General features: G+C 42.3%; 1 protein-coding gene across 4 annotated transcripts in view; it reads left to right on the top strand.

Annotated features, from left to right (window-relative positions):
• The window catches only part of ABHD6 (abhydrolase domain containing 6, acylglycerol lipase), a 66,863-nt gene that overhangs the window by 46,946 nt on the left and 6,665 nt on the right, over positions 1–13,252 (top strand). For all 4 annotated transcript variants that reach the window (XM_049097713.1, XM_025456326.3, XM_035703050.2 and 1 more), the window contains 3 exons: positions 6,837–6,993; positions 8,506–8,619; positions 10,026–10,158. In XM_049097713.1, coding sequence (XP_048953670.1) covers positions 6,837–6,993; positions 8,506–8,619; positions 10,026–10,158 — 404 coding nt within the window. The remainder of the gene's footprint in view (positions 1–6,836; positions 6,994–8,505; positions 8,620–10,025; positions 10,159–13,252) is intronic.

Below are 13,252 nucleotides of genomic sequence, written 5' to 3'. Positions count from 1 at the left end.
TTTTTTATGGAATTTAATAAACTGCTTCTTAAACTTGTAAAGAAAAGCAAAGAGCCAATTAAGCAAGATAGTCCCGAAGAAGAACAATGCTAGATGATTTACATGCCCAGCTGTCAAACCTAATTATGAAGCAACAGTAAATCAAGGCAGTGTAAAATTGCACAAAGTAGGGCCAACCAGTGGGGCGGGACAGCCCAGGAACAGATGCATGTAGATACAGTCCCTTGAATTATGATAAACGTGCACTGCTTTGCAGGGGGGAAAGGGGCTGTGTCAACTAGCTATCCATCTGGGAAAAAAAGTTAATCATGACCTCTTTGGTGGGCAGAGTTACTAAAACAGCCCCTTAAATATCTACCTGTTGAATCCCCAGAAACTGTGGATATGATGACAAATCACTCCCATAGTTGTTATGTTATATTACAGTTGACCCAAAGACAGGATTATCTGAGGAGGCCTGATCCAATCCTATTAGCACTTAACAGTGAAGGGATTCAAAGCACGAGAAAGACTCAGTGCTATGGCTGGTTTGCAGTCAGAGAGGGCCCCATGAGAAGGAATGCCAGTGAGTTCTAGGAGCAGACAGCCCCTGGCTGACAACCAGCTAGACAGCAGGGATCTTAGTCCGAGACCACAAGGAACTGAATTCTGCTAATAACCTAAATATAATAAGCTTGGAAGCGGATTCCTTCTCAGAGCTTCCAGATCAGAGCCAGCTGATGCCTTGATTTCAGCTTTGTGGTACGTTCAGAAGAGAACTCGGCTAAGCTCCCTCCTGACCTGCAGAACCGTGAGTTAATAATTGAGTGTTGTTTGAGGCTGCTAAGCTTGGTACTTTGTAATGCAGCTATAAAAAAGAATACGGCCTCATCCACAACCTTGTACCATGCACAAAAATCAAATCTGGGTGGATTATAGATCTAAATGAAACAATAACGCTTTTATAAGGAAACACAGAAAAACCTCACAACAGAGGTTATCCAAATGGCCAGTAAACATATGTAATGATGCTCAACTTCATTGGCCATACAGGAAATTTAATAAAACCACAGTGAGGGACGCCCAGGTGGCTCAGTGGTTGAGCATCTACCTTCAGCTCAGGCCGTGATCCTGGAGTCCCAGGATTGAGTCCCACATTGGGCTCTTCACAGGGAACCTGCTTCTCCCTCTGCCTATGTCTCTCCTCCTCTCTCTATGACTCTCATGAATAAATAAATAAAAATCTTTAAAAAAAAAAAAAGACAAATCACAATGAGATGCCATTTCACACCCACCAGTATGGCTAAAGTGAAACAGCCTAATAATTCCAAGTCTGGGCAAGGACGTTGTATTCATTTCCTAGAGCTGCTGTGACAAACAACCACAATTTAGGTGACTTAAAACAACAGAAATTTATTCTCTCACAGTTATGGAGGGTGAAAAAACCAAATCAAGGTGTTGGCAAGGTTAGTTACTTCTGGAGGCTCTGAGGGAGAATCTGTTCAGTGCCTCTTCCCTAGTTTCCAGTGACTGTAAGCAATCCTGGGCATTCTTTGACTTATACACATGTGCTTCATGTACAGATGTGTCACTCTACTGTCTGTCTCTGTGTATCACATGGTGTTCTTCCTTCTGTGTGTTTCTGGGTCCAAATTCCCTCTTTTTATAAGGGCACTAGCCATATTGGGTCTGGGGCCAACCCTAGTCCAGTATGACCTCAACTCAACTTGATTATAACTAGGAAGACACTGTTTCCAAATAAGGTCATATCCACAGGTTCCAGGTAGACATAAATTTGGGGGAAATAATATCCAACCCAGTATGAATGTGGAGCAACTTGAATAAATAAATAAAATCTTTAAAAAAAAACAAAACATTATGCTGAGCAAAATAAGCCAGACACCAAAAAACCACATACTGAATGACCCCATTTATATTAGATGTCCAGAATAAGCTGATCCGTAAAGTAAACACAAAGAGACATGAAGGAAACTAGACACATGAAGGACCTATAGGGAGAGGGCAATGGAGAGTGAGTGCTAACCAGTGTGGATTTTTTTTTAATTGTGGTAAATTTACCATTCTACTCCTTTTTTTATTTTTATTTTTTATTTATTTATGATAGTCACAGAGAGAGAGAGAGAGGCAGAGACATAAGCAGGCTCCATGCACCAGGAGCCCGACATGGGACTCGATCCCGGGTCTCCAGGATCGTGCCCTGGGCCAAAGGCAGGCGCCAAACTGCTGCGCCACCCAGGGATCCCCCATTCTACTCCTTTTAAAGTGTACAGTTCAGTCTTGTATCTTTTTGATGAAAGTGTTCCAGAAATAGATAGTGGTAATGGTTGCACTACTTTGTGAATATACTTTAAAAAAAAAAGTCCTCGGAACACCTGGGTGGCTCAGCAGTTGAGCATCTGCCTTCGGCTCAGTTCGTGATCCCGGAGTCCTGGGATTGAGTCCCACGTTGGGCTTCCTGTGTGGAGCCTGCTTCTCCCTCTGCCTATGTCTCTGCCTCTCTCTCTGTGTCTCTCATGAATAAATAAAATATTTTTTTAAAAGGTCCTCAATTGGGATCCCTGGGTGGCGCAGCGGTTTGGCGCCTGCCTTTGGCCTAGGGCGTGATCCTGGAGACCCGGGATCGAATCCCACGTCGGGCTCCCGGTGCATGGAGCCTGCTTCTCCCTCTGCCTGTGTCTCTGCCTCTCTCTCTCTCTCTGTGTGACTATCATAAATAAATAAAAAAAAAAAAAAAAAAAAAAGGTCCTCAATTGTACCCTTTAAAAGAGTGACTTTTAAGATATATCAATTGTATCTCAATGAAAAGAGATCTATACCCCACATCCTAGTCATTAGGGAAATGCAAATCAGAATCACAGTGAAATGCTACACACCTATCAGAGCAGCTATTATTATATATATTTTTTAGGGTGGCTATTTAAAAAAAAACAAATGGAGAATAAGTGTTAGTGAGGCTATATAGGGAAACCCTTGTATATCACTGGTAGAAATGTGAAATAGTACAGCTGCTGTGGACAAATTTAGTGGTTCCTCAAAAAAATTACACATAGAATTACCTTATGATCCAGCAATTCTACTTCTGGGTATATACCCCAAAAACTTGAAAGCAAAGACTCAAACAGATATTTGTATACTGATGTTCATAGCAGCATTACTCAAAATAGCCAAAAAAGTGAAACTGCCCAAAATTCATCAACAGATGAATGATAAACAAAATGTGGTACCTAGGGACACCTGGGTGGCTCAGCGATTGAGCATCTGCCTTCAGCTCAGGTCGTGATCCCAGAGTCCCAGGATCAAGTCCCACATCGGGCTCCCTGAATGGAGTCTGCTTCTCTCTCTGCCTATGTCTCTGCCTCTCTTTCTGTGTCTTTCATAAATAAATAAATAAAATCTTTTTTAAAAAAGTGTGGTACCTATATACAATGGAATAGTATTCAGTTTTAAAAAAGGAATGAAATTCCAATACCTGCTAAAACATGGATGAACCTTGAAATCATCATGCGAAGTGAAATAAGCCAGACACAAAAGAACAGTGTTGTAGAGGAGCCTGCTTCTCCCTCTCCTGCTGCCACTCCCTCTGCCCGTGCTATCTCACTCTCTCTTTCAAATAAATAAACATCTTTTTAATTCTTTATTTGAGAAAGAGAACATGAACAGGGGAGGAGGGAGAGAGGGAAAGGGAGAAGCAGACTTGCCACCGAGCAGGGAACCAGATGTGAGGCTCTATCCCAGGACCCTGAGATCATAACCTGAGCCAAAAGCAGAGATTTAACCAGCTGAGCTACCCAGGTGCCCCCCCCAAAAAAGAATTTCTATTTGGGATGATCAAAAAGTTTCCAAAATTGATATCGTGATGGCTAATATACCACATTGTGAATGTACTTACTGTCACTGAATTGTATGGTTAAAATGGTGAATCTTCTGTTATGCGTATTTTATCACAATTAAAAAATAAACATTGAAGTACTTTTCTTCAGAGGTTCTTGTAATCTAGTAACGCTGAGACTTGTACGATGAAGGGTCTGGATCTTGGAGGAATATATATATATGGACTATCAATCACTCAGCCATAAAAAAGAGCTTATCATTTGTGACAACATGGATGTACCTAGAGGATATTATGCTAAGTGACATACATAAGTCAGAGAAAGAGAAATACTGATGTGAGGAATCTAAAAAACAAGACAAATGAGCAAACAAAAAACAGAAACAGAATCATAAATGCAGAAAACAAACTGGTAGTTGCCAAAGGAGAAGAGGGTGGGGGTAGGGGCAAAATGAGTAGAAGGAATTAAGATGTACATCATTCCAGTTATAAAATAAATGAGTCACAGAGATCAAAAGTACAGCACAGGGAATATAGTCAAGAAGACTGTAAAAACAGTATGCTGTCACATGGGTGTTGTATGGTGACAGATGGCAACTACATTTATTGTGGTGAGCACTGAGTAATGTATAGAATTGTCCAAGCACTATATTGTATACCTGAAACTAATAAAACATTGTATATCAATTATACTGAATTTTTAAGAAACATCATATAGTCAATAAATGAATGAACTTGGATATGAATGAATGAATGAATGAACTCATGTTACGGTGCCATGATTTAGAATTTTGAAATATGCTTGCTTTGTCATAAGAGCTTTTAAGCTAGCCAATGTTATTTTTAATGTTTTGAATAGGCAATGCATTTCATTGAAAAAGGAAAGTGGTAAAAGTCTCTCTCCTACCACTGTTCCTTTCCACCTACTTCTCACTATAACCCCCGCCTCTGCTCCAGATACTCACTGTAATAGTGCCTTGTATATGCTCTCCTGTGTTTTATATGCAGATGCAAGTAAATATGAATATATATCCTTATCTCCTCCATTTATTTACACTGAGGGTTAACACTGGTCCGTTTAGGCTATATGCTTTTTGCAAGACTTGGCTACCTCTCTGGTGCAAAGTATACCACAAAGTGAATCTCTGATTAAATTAATTATCTTTCATCTTGGAGAGATTCTTCATGCAGAGAGTTCAATTTGTTTGAAGGTAATTCCATGTTGAAGTCGAATTCAGGCCAAACCCCAGCACTGCCAAGTCTTACGTAACCCAACAGAAGCTGAGCTTTCAACCAGCTGCCATATGTTGTGAGGAATAAAGCCAGAGAACTGATGCAGATAGTTCTTAAAAGTCAAGTTTTCGCGTGCCTGGATGGCTCAGTTGGTTAAGCATCTGCCTTTGGCTTGGGTCATGATCCCAGAGCCCTGGGATAACCCCCATGTCAGGCTCCCTGCTTAGCGGGGAGCCTGCTTCTCCCTCTCCCTCTACCCCTCCCCCCAGCTCCTGTTTTCTGTTGCGCGCTCTCTCTCTCTCTTTCTCTCTCTCAAATAAATAAAGTCTTCAAAAAAAGTCAAGTTCTCACTCAAAATCTCTAGGGGTAAGAAACCAGCATATATTAATTATATGTATTACATATACATATAATTAATATATTTTAATACATTTATGTGTATATATGTTTGGGGAGGGGGGATGTGACCCTTATTGAGCTTATCCACCAGAGTGGAAATAGTATCTGTATTAAAACAAATGTTTGTTACTATGACTTCTGCATCACAGTTAAAATCCACTCAATCAAAATCCACTAGTTAAAAATCAATACCTTCTTTGAAGCTACAGCAACACTTAAATAAGGTTAAGACTCAAAAAGCAGGACTTTGTTTGGTTGGAAAGTGAATTACACTTCCCACTTGATAGGGCACCTGGGTGACTCAGTGGTGAAGCATCTGTGTTTGGCTCAGGTCATGATCCTGAGGTCCTGGGATCGAGTCCTGCATCAGGGTCCCTGCAGGGAACCTGCTTCTCCCCCTGCCTGTGTCTCTGCTTCTCTTTCTGTGTCTCTCATGAATAAATAAATAAAATCTTTAAAAACAAAAATACTTCCCACTTGCTCAAATAGACTTACTTTTGTAACAAAATTGTGTTTTTTCACAGAGCTAAGAGTCCCCTGGACTCACCCAGTCAGAACAGCTGTCAGAGGGTTTAATCCTGAGATTGTAAGAAACCCAGGCACGCCTTGTAAGGACAGTCTTCTCTTGGCCTTTCTCCCCAACCAGAGATTTGTGGATGTGTGGAATGATACCACCATCAGCAATCATGGCCTTGATGAGAGAGGCTAGTTCTTCATCTCCACAAATAGCGAGTTGCTTTACCTTCAAGTCTGGGGTGCCTCTCTTGCCCCTCAGAGTCGCTCTGCGGTGAGGTCCTTACTCCAGGTTAGCCGCACTGTCCCCCACGCTACGCGAATAGCACTCATGGCTATTCGTCCTAGATTTCAGGCGTCTGTGAATATGGCCCACCAGGAACTGCACACCAGCTCTCTGCCAGGGGAAGCTGCCTTTGTCTTGGCCGTTCTGGAGTTCTTCCCAGCCTTACTGCCAGCCACTTCGAATTCAGCTGTAGCTCAGGCAAGCAAGGCAGAGAAAGGCCATTGAGGTAGCTCGGGCAATCCCACCACCTACTCCATCATACCACCATTGAAGCTGCTAAAAATATAGATCTATAGATGAACAAAAGGTTATTATGTGTCATGCTTCTTCAGAAAACACTCTTTTTCCTCCCCCTAGTTAGAAGTATTAGAAGAATACATACCAGGATATTTATTTAAACTGCTTCCTGAAATGGTTCCACTCTGTGCTCCCTGAGGGTGAAGCTCTGTGGGAACCTGTGGGGAGGAGGAAGAGGGAAGCTGAGGGAAGTAGGAGTGTGGAGAGGGTGCATGCCCCTCCCAAAGCCACTTCTCTGGAGCTTGCTAATTTTGTTTCGCCTCTGTTTTTCTTCCCCAGGTACTGGCGGAGAACACTGGGCATGCAGGTCCGCTACGCGTACCATGAAGACTATCAATTCTGCTATTCTTTCCGGGGCAGGCCTGGGCCCAAACCGTCCATCCTCATGCTCCATGGATTCTCTGCACACAAGGATATGTGGCTCAGCGTGGTCAAGGTGCAGTTCTAGGTTCTTCTCTCTCAACAGGGTGTCACTCAGTAAAGAAAAGAGTGTCTACTTACATGTGATGTCATCAGCAATGATGGAGAGCCAAGGGAACCCAGAACTGTGGTTCAAATCATCTTAAAACTAATTCAGGGGGTACCTGCATGGCTCAGTTGGGTAAGCCTCTGACTTCAGCTCAGGTCATGATCCAGGGTCCTGGGATCCAGCCCCATGTTGGGCTCCCTGCTCAGTGGAGAGTCTGCTACTCCCTCTCCCTCTGCCCGTAGCTCCCCCTGCTTGTGCTCTCTCTCTCTCTCTCTCTCAAATAAATAAATTAAAATCTTAAAAAAAAAAAACAAGAAAACCCCCAAAACTAATTCAGTATAGGGGTGCCTGCCTGGCTTAGTCGGTAGAGCATATGACTCGAGATCTCATGGGTTGGGAGTTCAAGCCCCATGTCTTGGGAGGGAAGTTCCCCAGACTCCCACCTCAAGCAGAACCATACCTGAATGATTCCAAGTAGGATCTACAGCAGGGGGAAAGGCTCACACATCCTATAGTTCTCTTCTCATTTCCAAATTCTACTGGAAGGAAAGTCATCCTTATGCCTTAACAAACCTCTTACTTCCTGACCCACCTCAGATGGTTTTGGTATAACTGGTAGTTGTGTATTGCTAACTGATATTTCTCAGCTTCTGGTAAAAAGTGGCATAAATATAAATGGAAGGTGTTTTAGGATAATCATTCCAGGAATTAGACCTCAATGCGGAAAAAAAAAAAAAAAAAAGGTTGAAATCAGAAGCAGTGTGATCAGACATGTTTCTGTGCTTTGCTCCTGTTGGCTCTGGAGCTGCTCAGAGTTCTGGGAGAACAGAGGCTTCTTTCCTAGTTCCAAGTCAGTGGCTACACAACTAGAATAAGTGTGGAAGGGGTGAAAGGGAAGGAGTTAGTACCTATCAACTGGGATCAAGAAAGAGCGAGGGGCATCTGGGTGACTCAATGAGTTAAGCATCTGCCTTTGGCTCAGGTCATGATCCCAGAGTTCTGGGATCACGTCCCGCATTGGGCTCCCTGCTTGGTGGAGAGCCTACTTCTCCTTGTCCCTCTCCCTCTGCTGCTCCCCCTGCTTGTTTGCTCTCTCGCTCTCTCTCCTGGTCAAATAAGTAAAAATCTTAAAAAAAATAAAGCAAGATCATTTGAGAAAACAGTTCTATTTAAAAAAAAAGAGTGAGAGACTCAAGCAGGCTACCCCAACCTTTGTCCCCCACTTCCCCCCTATTCCAGAGCCTCCTGAGTTCCCTTCCATTTGAGTCTTGGTCTTTGAGGGCCTCTGCTCCCTATGAAACTACTGGCAGTGCTTACTCACATCAGATGTAACTAGGATAAGACACTGGGTAGCTTAGGCCCATACATCCTCAGGGATGGCTGTCTAGGTCACTTGTAAGTGGGGGCAACCTCCCTAGAAGAGTGAGCAGACATGTCCTGCACACCACATACTGACTCTCTGCACCTGTGTGTCCTTAGTTCCTTCCAAAGAACCTGCACTTGGTCTGTGTGGACATGCCAGGACATGAGGGGACCACCCGATCCTCCCTGGATGACCTGTCTATAGATGGGCAAGTAAAGAGAATACACCAGGTAAGAGGAGGCTCCACCCAAAATTGCTCATACTGGGCAGCCTGGGTGGCTCAGCGGTTTAGTGCTGCCTTCAGCCCGGGACGTGATCCTGGAGACCCGGGATTGAATCCCACATCACATGGAGCCTGCTTCTCCCTCTGCTTGTGTCTCTGCCTCTCTGTCTCTCTCTATGTGTGTCTCTCATGAATAAATAAATAAAATCTTAAAAAAAAAAATGCTCATATCTTACCCACTTCGTATACCCAGGTCCGGAGAGCAGGTAAGAGAGTTCTATGCTGACTTGTAACCAGTCTCCAATGCATTCTGACTACAGATATTTTTAAACAAAATGGCACCCTAATGGTATCATTAGTCAGCTGTGGAGGGCCAGGACCTATTGCAGACTGTTCTCCTTTAAGCCCATTTTAGTTATTTCTCAAGAAATATGATATGGACATTTTTTAGCTCTTTAAAAAAGGATTTTAGAATTCTCAAGACCATTTCCCTGGAGTCTATCTTTTGCTTACTACCTACATGACATAATATAACGATAGCCCTTCTGCCTAGTTGTGGAGGATGGGGCAGGTACTCTTTGCATTTTGTTCTGTTTTAGCATCTAGCTTCAGCCTCTCTCTGGCTGGGCTTTCAAGGTTATGGGACTCATGAGCCACTTCAGAATTTAGTATTCGTAAGTTTCAGATTGACATTATGAATTTTCCTCAGATGAGGTTATTTATTTGATGTCTGTGTCCAACCTAACCCCCTTTAAAGTGTGTATTCTGATGAGGTCAGGAACCTAGTCTTTTGGGGTCTGCTATATCCTTAAGAGCTGACTTTAGTTCCTTGTACATAATAGATATCCAATAAATGGTTTTTTTATGTGGGTGGATGGTTGGATGAATGGTTAGATTGTTGAATAGACAGATAGGTGGATCGTTCTATGAAATGGATGGGTGGATGAGTGGGAAGGGCTTTCAATGTAGGGCAAGAGTCAGCAAACCATGGTTGGCCTGCCACCTATTATTGTAAGCCAAGTTTACTTAGAATATAACCATGCTTATTCTTTGACATATTACCTCTGGCCACTTTGTGCTACAACAGCAGAGTTGAGTAGTTGCAAAAGAAAACATTTGACCCACAAAGCAAAAAATATTTTTCCCTTGGGACCTTTGTTAAAAAAAAGTTTGCTGGCTAGTGAGTTGGGGAATCCTTGTCAGTTTTATACTTATAAATTACCCTTCAGTCACCTGTGCCAGGTAAAGAGGATTAGATGCCACAGGGCTTGTCTGGGTAAGGATCTAGTAGATTGCAGGCCCTTGTTCATTACTTGTCACTTCTTCTGGGAAGTACAGAGGTTTTCTGCTGTATAATCTGTAGTTACCGTCTACAGCTATATAACCAAAGCTCTTTCTCATTTTCCTCCCTAGTTTGTAGAATGCCTCAAGCTGAACAAAAAACCCTTCCATCTGATAGGCACCTCCATGGGTGGCCATGTGGCTGGGGTATATGCCGCTTACTACCCATCAGATGTCTGCAGTCTTTGTCTTGTGTGCCCTGCTGGTGAGTTATAAGGCAATAGCCCTGTGCATGACTTGAGCATGGCACGGTCTGAATCTCTAAAGAACAGTGTCTGCACTGACTGTCTTATAGAACCATTTTTCGGTGTCTACTTGAGAGTTATGCAACGCTTAAGTGATAACTAACCAACAATAGCTGTATAACCATAATCATAACCATACTAACTTTTAAAATCTAGAGCCAGCCTTGTTCCACAAAGGATTCAAGGTAGTTAATTAAAATGTGTCTAGTACTTTGCAGCATATAAATACTTTTAAATATAATGATAATATTAACATCAACCCTTTTTTAAAGATTTTATTTGTTTATTTGAGAGAGAGGGAGAGCGTGAGCAGGGGAAGGGGTCAAGGGAAAAAGACAAGTAAACTCTGCGCTTAGCACAGACCTTGATACGGAGCTCGATCCCATGACTCTGAGATCATGACCTGAGCTGAAACCAACAGTTGGATGCTCAACTGACTAAGCCACCCAGGTGCCCTTAACATCCACCATTTATTGAGCTTTTACGAGCTAAGGTCTTTATATGGATTTAGTTCTTGCCATATTCTTATGAGGTGAAAATGCTTTTTTGAAAATGCTATTTTTATGCCTCTCTCCTTTTTTGTGAAAACTCAGAAACCTCGACACATGACAAGATCTTTTTTAAAAAAATAAAAAAACCCTAGTTTCTGTGTTTTTATGTATATACGTGTCAACTTGAACTGTAATAGGTCCCTAGAAATTACAATTTGAAGTTGGATTTTTTAAAAAGATTTTATTGGAAAAAAAGATTATATTTTTTAAGATTTTTTTATTTATTCATGAGAGACAGAGAGAGGCAGAGACATAGGCAGAGGGAGAAGCAGGCTCCTTCAGGGGAGCCCGATGTGGGACTCAATCCCGGGTCTCCAGAACCACACCCTGAGCCAAAGGCTGATGCTCAACCACTGAGCCACCCAGGTGTCCCAGAAAAGATTATATCTTTTTAAGTAATCTCTGTATCCAGTAGGGATTCAGACTTACAACTCCAAGATCTAGAGTCGCATACTCCATCGACTGAGCCAGCCAGGTGCCCCTGAAGTTGGATTTTTAAAATTCATTTTTCCAAAAAAAAAATTCATTTTTCTTAAATAAGTCTTCAAATTTGGATTTATAATGTGTTAGAAAATCTTAATTTTTTTTCTTTTTCCTTCTCCTGCTCCCTCTCTGATACTTTATTGGAATATGAATTACACATAGTACATCACCCAAATTGTAAGTGTATATCTCAATAACTTTTCACATGGATAATTACTATCCAGGTCAAGATAGTATGCTCATTTTATAGGTGGGAACATTGAGGCACAAAGAAATTATGTTACTGCTAGAGCTGCAATAGGAACAAATCCTAGGCTGTCTGACTCCAAAACCCAAAGTGTGGCTTTTTTGGAAATCCTTTAATGTCCGCTACCTCTTTGATGTCACTCTTACTCACTACCTCCTTTATCTGCTGGAACTTGCCATGAGTCAAACCTTCTACTGAAACCTAACGAAACTGACCTTTAAAATCTTTGTCACCAAAATCATTTTCAGGTCTGTTGAGGACATTGAAATTGAAAGTAAACTCCCAAAGGGTTTTCTTTTCTCTTTTTCCCAAGTACCATGTCTGAAATCATTTGGCCTTGTAGTAATAAGGTTTGAGAATTGGATAAATGGCTCCTTTTGGAAGTTTTTACATTTTTAATCACTTATGGAAGGTCAGATCTAACTGGCTTTTTTGAATGTGTGTTCATTTACTCAGAGAAGAGTTTCACACCTAAGTTTCAATTGGAAATTTAAAATTAAGATATTTGGGTGCACCTGGATGGCTCAGTCAGTTAAGTGTCCGACTCTTGATTTTGGCTCAGGTCATGATTTCAGGGTCTTGAGATCTAGCCCTGCACCTGGCTCTGCACTGACTTATGGAGCCGCTTAAGATTCTCTCTCTCCTCCTCTACCCCTCCCCCTACTTGTGCTCTTTATTAAGATTTTTGTGTGTAGAAATGAAATGATAAGCTTTTTTACTTTGAAATAATTTTAAGGGGTGCCTGGGTGGCTCAGTTGGTTGGGTGTCTGCCTTTGGCTCAGGTCATGGTCCCCAGGATCCTAGGATTGAGCCCTGCTCAGCAGGGGGTCTGCTTCTCCCTCTCCCTCTGCCTGCCATTCCCCCTGTTTGTGTTTTCTCTCTCTCTGTAAAATAAATATATAAAATATTTTTTAAAAAATTTTAGATTTACAGAAATGTTTAAAAAATAGTAGAGTCCCATATATCTTTCACCCAGCTTCCCGCATTGTTAACAGCTCGCCTTACCATGGTAAATTTGTCACAGCTTAGAAACCAACACTGGTGTGCTACTATTAACTGAACTTTATTGGATTCCATTAATTTTTCCACTCATGTCCTTTTTTTGCCCCAGGATCCAATCCAGGATAGCACATGACATTTAATCTAAGATTATTTTTAAAGTAGAAGGAAGGGTACCTAGGTGGCTCTGATGGTTAAGCGTCTGCCATCAGCTCAGGTCATGATCCCGGGGTCCTGGGATTGAGCCCCGCATCGGGCTTCTGCCCTGTGAAGAGTCTGTTCCTCTCTCTCCCTCTGCCTGCTGCTCCCCTCTGCTTGTGCTCTCTCTAGCTCTGTCAAATAAGTAAATAAAATCTTTTTAAAAGTAAATAAAGTAAAAGAAAGTAGATCTTGTAATCTGCCCCATGGCATCCCGAAAGCCTCACAATGCCCGTGCTAACTTTAAACGAACTGCTGAATATGGGAGATTTGCAAAGTGTGGATCTCAGCAGCACGGTATTGATGTCACCACCTTTCTTTGTGAAATATAGCTCCAGCAGCGAAGTTAAACACTTAGACCTTGGCTCTGCATTGGAAGTGAGAACTAGTTTTGCCCTCCTGTGCGCACATCAGCTCATGTGAATTCTCGTGTTTTGCTTCAGGGAGATAGGAAATGCTGGTCAGTCTCAGTGAGCACCTAATGCTGTCCGGGAGGAAGAGGGGCTATGTAGCAGACACCTCCTGCCCCAACATGGGGGGTGGCTCAGAAGGGGCCTCTCTCTCTCCCTGTGGTAA

The sequence above is a fragment of the Canis lupus genome, chromosome 20 (assembly GCF_003254725.2).
Source record: "Canis lupus dingo isolate Sandy chromosome 20, ASM325472v2, whole genome shotgun sequence".
In the NCBI taxonomy this organism is placed as follows: domain Eukaryota; kingdom Metazoa; phylum Chordata; class Mammalia; order Carnivora; family Canidae; genus Canis; species Canis lupus.
Note: the sequence above shows the minus strand (reverse complement) of the source record. Positions and strands in the feature narration are given on the sequence as shown.